This window comes from Hylobates moloch, unplaced genomic scaffold (assembly GCF_009828535.3).
Source record: "Hylobates moloch isolate HMO894 unplaced genomic scaffold, HMol_V3 SCAFFOLD_12, whole genome shotgun sequence".
NCBI classification, from domain to species: domain Eukaryota; kingdom Metazoa; phylum Chordata; class Mammalia; order Primates; family Hylobatidae; genus Hylobates; species Hylobates moloch.
This window is the reverse complement of record NW_026652287.1, coordinates 35,953,681-35,960,114: the sequence shown is the minus strand read 5'-3', so window position 1 is coordinate 35,960,114 and position 6,434 is coordinate 35,953,681. Positions and strand designations below refer to the sequence as shown.

The window sequence follows — 6,434 nt, the reverse complement described above, 5'->3', positions numbered from 1 at the left end:
AAAAAAGAAAACAAAGATTAGCCAGGGGTGGCAGCACACACCAGTCCTAGCTACTCGGGAGGCTGAGGTGGGAGGATCACCTGAGCCTGGGAGGTGCGGTGATCATACCACTGAACTTCAGCCTGGGTGACAGAATGAGACCCTGTCCCCCCTGAAAAAGAAGGAAGTTGAGGCCAGGCAAGTGGCTTACACCTGTAATCCCAGCAGTTTGGGAGACCGAGGCAGGAGGATCACTTGCACCTAGGAGTTTGAGACCAGCCTGGGCAACATGGTGAGGCCCTATCTCTATTAATATAAAAATAAAACATAAAAAGTGAAGCTGAGACTTGGACTTGAGCCCTTCCATTTCAGACCCATGGTCTTGCCTACACCAGCAAAGTTCTCAACCGTACAGTCTCTGGGCCAGACTCAACCAACAAACATGTTTTCTTTGGCCTGAACTTTATTATTTTTTTAATGTGAAATGCTGGACAATTGATTCCATGTAAACATCCGGGAGGTCCTCTTGAAAATAAAATTCCAAAATGTGTCAACATTTGGCTCAACTTCCCTGACAAAAGTCATCTGGAACCAATAACTCCTGTCTTTTCCATGAATCGTAAGCTCCTCTTCTCATCCAGGCCCTCTTCTCAGGCCTCCTGGAACCCTCTGGACATTCTTTTGGAATTTTGTTTTTCTTTTGGGGGAAAACTTTCCAACTTCCACAGAATAATTAGCATTTATTTTGAACTCCTATTTACCCATCACTCTGCTTCAACCATCATCAACATTTATCCCAACGCTGTTTCCTTCTGAATTTTCTTTGGAGTAATTTAGACAAATCTTGGATGTCACAGTATTTTCCTATAAATATTTGAATCCTTTCTTCTAACAGGGCTTATTTTGTTACAAAACTACCATGGTCTGTTACCACACTTAACATTAAGTCATTCTTTTTGTTTTTTGTTTGTTTGAGACAGGATCTTACTCTATCGCCCAAGCTAGCATTCAATACCGTTCATAGCTCACTGCAGCCTGGAACTCCTGGGCCCAAGCAATCCTCCTGCCCCAGCCTCCTGAGTAGCTGAGACTACAGTGTGCATCACCATGACTGGCAAATTTTTTATTTTTATTTTTTGTAGAGATGGGGTCTTGCTGTGTCTGTCCAGACTAGTCTCAAACTCCTCGGCTCAAGCAATCCTCCCGTCTCAGCGTGGGAAAGTGCAGGGATTACAGATGTGAGCTACCATGCCCGGCCAACAATCATTCTTTAATGTCATCTAATGCCCAGTTCATGTTCAAATATCCCTGACTATCTCACAGATGTCTCTTTCCCTGTGGGCGTTTGAGTTTGGAACTTCTAAGTAACTTTTTTGCTTTAAAGAGAAAGGAGAAGCCAGGCACAGTGGCTCATGCTTGTAATCCCAGCACTTTTGGAGGCTGAGGCGAGTGGATCACCTGAGGCCAGGAGTTCAAGACCAGCCTGGCCAACATGGTAAAAACCCATCTCTACTAAAAATATATAAATTAGCTGGGCGTGGTGGCGGCCGCCTGTAATCCCAGCTACTTGGGATGCTGAGGCAGGAGAATCACTTGAACCCAGGAGGCGGAGGTTGCAGTGAGCCAAGATCGCACCATTGCACTCCAGCCTGGGCGACAAGAGCAAGACTCCGTCTCAAAAAAAAAAGGAAAGAAGGGCCAGTAAGAGAAAAATCAGGAGTATGTGACATCAGAGATGCTAGGGGAGTCTGTAGAAGGAGAAAGTGAGCAGTGTGCTTTGGACTTAGCAGCAGGGAAGACGTGACCAGGATGAGAAAGAAATATAGAGGAGAAGGCCGGGCGCAGTGGCTCACGCCTATAATCCCAGCACTTTGGGAGGCCGAGGCGGGCGGATCATGAGGTCAGGCAATCGAGACCATCCTGGCTAACACAGTGAAACCCCATCTCTACTAAAAATACAAAAAAATTAGCCGGGCGTGGTGGCGGGCGCCTGTAGTCCCAGCTACTCGGGAGCCTGAGGCAGGAGAATGGCATGAACCCAGGAGGTGGAGCTTGAAGTGAGCAGAGATCGTGCCACTGCACTCCCGCCTGGGTGACAGAGCAAGACGCTGTCTCAAACAAAAAAAAACAAAAAGAAAAAGAAAGAAAGAAAGAGATGTGGAGGAGATGTGGTGAGTGAGATGCAGTAAAAAAAAAAATTTTTTTTTTTTTTGAGACAGCCTTGCTCTGTTACTCAGGCTGTAGTGCAGTGGCGTGATCTTAGCTTACTGCAGCCTCCACCTCCCGGGCTCAAGTGATCCTCCCACCTCAGCCTCCCAGGTAGCTGGGACTACAGGCACTCACCACCACACCCGGCTAACTTTTTGTACTTTTTGTAGAGATGAGCTTTCACCATGTTGCCCAGGCTGGTCTTGAAGCCTAGGCTCAGCCCACCTCGGCCTCCCAAAGTGGACTCCAAATAGGCGCCACTGTTGTGGCACCAGCCCAAGGACTCAGCTGAGACCCTAATTGAATGAATTAAAGATGTTGACACGTCCGTAATCCCAGCACTTTGGGAAGCCGAGGCGGGCAGATCACTTGAGGTCAGGAGTTCAAGACCAGCCTGACCAACACGGTGAAACCCCATCTCTACTAAAAATACAAAAATAAAATTAGCCGGGTGTGATGGCGGGCGCCTGTAGTCCTAGCTACTCAGGAGACTGAGGCGGGAGAATGGCATGAACCCAGGAGGCGGAGCTTGCAGTGAGCCAAGATCGTAACACTGCACTCCAGCCTGGGTGACAGAGCAAGACTCAGTCTCAAAAAAAAAGAAAAAATGTTCTAGAACTAGAGTGGTGATGGTTACACAACACTATAAATGCGCAGAATGCCATTAAACTGATGAACTGTGCACTTTGAAATGCTGTATTTTACCACAAACTTTTTTTTTAAAGCAATAGGAGGAAAAGAATTAGCTGATGGGGCAGAGGGAGACAGATGTCCCCTCCTAGAGGATTCTGGGTAGAGGTTGAACTGCTCCAGCTCCTCCCGAACCCCTTTCCAAACTGTCTCTACTTCCCCCAGGCCTGGCTGGACACCCAGGACCGGTGCTTGGGCCACTATGTGAATGGGAAGTGGTTAAAGCCTGAACACAGGAATTCAGTGCCTTGCCAGGATCCCATCACAGGTACAAGATGTCCCCCAGTCATCAGTGGAAGGGAGGTATCTGTGCCCTCTAGCCCTACCCACCAACACCCATTCCCCTTGCCTAGGGCCCTGAGGGCAGGAAGCAGCTGGTGGTGGGAGAGGGGCTGCGATGTCTGGTTCCTTCTGAAACCAGTCACCCTAATTATGGTTCCGGGTCTCTGTGGAGGCTTTGTGAGACTGCTGTCTGCAAAAATCCCTTCCTTGCTCTGGAGGTGATCATAGCCATGACCCAGCAGAGAATGGGGACCAGCTTTACACCCTTGAGCTGATCCAGGCTCCGAAAATCTCAGCCCCCTCAAGATATGACATGGGCTACTCCTCCGATCTGAGTCCCCCGACTTTTCTCCCCAGGAGAGAACTTGGCCAGTTGCCTGCAGGCACAGGCTGAGGATGTGGCTGCAGCCGTGGAGGCAGCCAGGATGGCATTTGAGAGCTGGAGTGTGCACCCTGGCATCGTCCGGGCCCAGCACTTGACCAGGTGATGCAGCTGAGGTGTGGACCCCGGGAGGCGGGGACCCCCAGCATCCTCTCAAGACCATGGGAACAAAGGCTATTTCCCAAGATCCCACTGAATTAATCTGCAGCTAAGGCTCAGATTCCCAGTATGTGCTGGAGGCAGTAGTGGCCAAAACATGCATCCGTTGTCCACTATTCACTGGGACTAGAAGCCGCAAAGCCTCTGTTTCCCAGGACATTCTTGGAGTGCATTAGGGCTCCATTTCTCAGCAGTTCACTGGGGCTGGTGAAGCCCCTAAATCCATTTCCTAACTGCTTTGGGGGCAGCTAGAGATAAAAATTCCATTTCCCAAAATGCAATTGAGGTTAGAAGCTAAGACTCAGTTTCCCAAAAGCTTCAGGGATTTCCAGTGGCCAAGACCTTTACACAGCATCCTCAGGGTTTGTGTTTCCACGACTATAATTCTCATAAATCCTCACTGCCCTCTGCCCCAGGTAAATGGTGGGGATGCCTCAGGGGCTCATGGGGATTGTAGTCCAGGTATATAGGAGCAGCCCAGGACTCTGTGAGGCTGAGGGCCATTGGAAAATGAGCACCCTCTTGCTTTCTCCACAGGCTGGCCAAGGTGATCCAGAAGCACCAGCGACTGCTGTGGACCCTGGAGTCCCTGGTGACTGGGCGGGCTGTTCGAGAGGTTCGAGACGGGGACGTCCAGCTGGCCCAGCAGCTGCTCCACTACCATGCAATCCAGGCATCCACCCAGGAGGAGGCACTGGCAGGCTGGGAGCCCATGGGTGAGACCCTGGACTCCCTAGCCCTGTCCTCCCACATGACCCAGCAGTGCTAGCTCCAGTCCCCTCATTCTTTTTCTTTTAGACAGAGTTTCGCTCTTGTCGCCCAGGCTGGAGTGCAGTGGCGCAATCTCTGCTCACTGTAACCTCCGCCTCCCGGGTTCAAGTGATTCTCCTGCCTCAGCCTCCTGAGTAGCTGGGATTACAGGCACCCATCACCACACCTGGCTAATTGTTGTGTTTTTATTGGTGGGGGGGGGTCTCACCATGTTGGTCAGGCTGGTCTCAAACTCCTAACCTCAGATGATTCACCTGCCTTGGCGTGCCAAAGTGCTGGGATTACAGGCATGAGCCACCGCGCCCAGTCCCCTCATTCTTTTTCTTTTGTTTTTGTTTTTTTTCTTTTTTCTTTTTCAGACAGGGTCTTTCTCTGTCACCCTGGCTGGAGTACAGTGGTGCAGTTATAGCTCACTGATGCCTCAACCTCCTGGGCTCAAAATCCTCCCACCTCAGCCTCCCAAGTAACTGGGACTACAATCATGCACCACCACACCTGACTGTTTTTTTGTTGTTGTTTTTTTTTTGAGATGGAGTTTCGCTCTTTGTTGCCCAGGCTGGAGTGCAATGGCGCGATCTCGGCTCACCGCAACCTCCGCCTCCCAGGTTCAAGTGATTCTCCTGCCTCAGCCTCCCAAGTAGCTGAGACTACAGGTGCCCACCATCACGCCCAGCTAATTTTGTATTTTTAGTGGAGACGGGGTTTCTCCATGTTGGTCAGGCTGGTCTCGAACTCCGCACCTCAGGTGATCCACCCACCTCGGCCTCCCAAAGCACTGAGATTACAGGCGTGAGCCACCACGCCCGGCCATTTTTTTTTTTTTTTTTTAATGTAGCGATGGGGTCTCGCCATGTGGCCCAGGCTGGACTTAAACTCCTAGCCTCAAGGGACCCTCTCGCCTCATTTTTTTCTTGCAGGAGTAATTGGCCTCATCCTGCCACCCACATTCTCCTTCCTTGAGATGATGTGGAGGATTTGCCCTGCCCTGGCTGTGGGTAAATGATGGCCTGGGGGGTCCTGGCTCTTGGGTCTGAGAAAGGAGGGGAGTGTGGGGCCCAAACTCCAGAGTCTGAGAGACAAGGGGGCTGGAGGCCTGGACTCTGTGAAAGGAGTCTGTGGGAGGAGGGGCTGCGGGTCTGGACTCCTGGGTCTGAGGGAGGAGGGGCTGGGGCCTGGACTCCTGGGTCTGAGGGGGGGGGGGCTGGGGCCTGGACTCCGGGGTCTGGGGGAGGGGGGGCTGGGGGCCTGGACTCCTGGGTCTGAGGGAGGAGGGGCTGGGGCCTGGACTTCTCGGTCTGAGGGAGGAGGGACTGGGGGTCTGGACTTCTGGGTCTGAGGGAGGAGGGGCTGGGGGTCTGGACTTCTCGGTCTGAGGGAGGAGGGGCTGGGGGTCTGGACTTCTCGGTCTGAGGGAGGAGGGGCTGGGGGTCTGGACTTTTGGGTCTGAGGGAAGAGGGGCTGGGACCTGGACTCCTGAGTCTTTGAGCTGCTCCGCTTCCCCAGGCTGCACTGTGGTGGCCCTCGTGCCCCCGGCCTCCCCGACGCCCCTCCTCCTGGCCCAGCTGTCAGGGGAGCTAGGCCCATTCCCAGGAATCCTGAATGTCATCAGTGGCCCTGCCTCCCTGGTGCCCGTCCTGGCCTCCCAGCCTGGAATCCAGAAGGTGGCCTTCTGCGGAGCCCTGGAGGTACCTTCAGGACAGGGGTTGTGGTGGAACGCGGCTGGGGGCTGCAAGGCTCCTCCTGCGGCTGAATTGGGGGGTGTCCCTAGGAAGGGCGTGCCCTTCGACGGAGCCTGGCGGGCGAGTGTGCGGAGCTGGGCCTGGCGCTGGGGATGGAGTCGCTGCTGCTGCTGACAGACACAGCGGACCTAGACTCGGCTGTGGAGGGTGTTGTGGACGCCGCCTGGTCCGACCGCAGCCCGGTGAGACCCGTGCACTCCTGTCCCCTCCTCACACCCTGGAGG

At 53.0% G+C, this 6,434-nt stretch overlaps 1 protein-coding gene across 1 annotated transcript in view; it reads left to right on the top strand.

The window, feature by feature from the left end:
* Nucleotides 1-1,168: 1,168 nt before the first annotated feature.
* The window catches only part of ALDH16A1 (aldehyde dehydrogenase 16 family member A1), a 14,304-nt gene continuing 9,038 nt past the window's right edge, over nucleotides 1,169-6,434 (top strand). Inside the window, exons 1-8 of the mRNA XM_058425583.1 lie at nucleotides 1,169-1,217; nucleotides 1,366-1,474; nucleotides 3,043-3,145; nucleotides 3,517-3,643; nucleotides 4,238-4,416; nucleotides 5,389-5,466; nucleotides 5,975-6,156; nucleotides 6,240-6,392. Of these exons, the coding sequence (XP_058281566.1) occupies nucleotides 1,472-1,474; nucleotides 3,043-3,145; nucleotides 3,517-3,643; nucleotides 4,238-4,416; nucleotides 5,389-5,466; nucleotides 5,975-6,156; nucleotides 6,240-6,392 (825 nt within the window). The 5' untranslated portion in view covers nucleotides 1,169-1,217; nucleotides 1,366-1,471. The remainder of the gene's footprint in view (nucleotides 1,218-1,365; nucleotides 1,475-3,042; nucleotides 3,146-3,516; nucleotides 3,644-4,237; nucleotides 4,417-5,388; nucleotides 5,467-5,974; nucleotides 6,157-6,239; nucleotides 6,393-6,434) is intronic.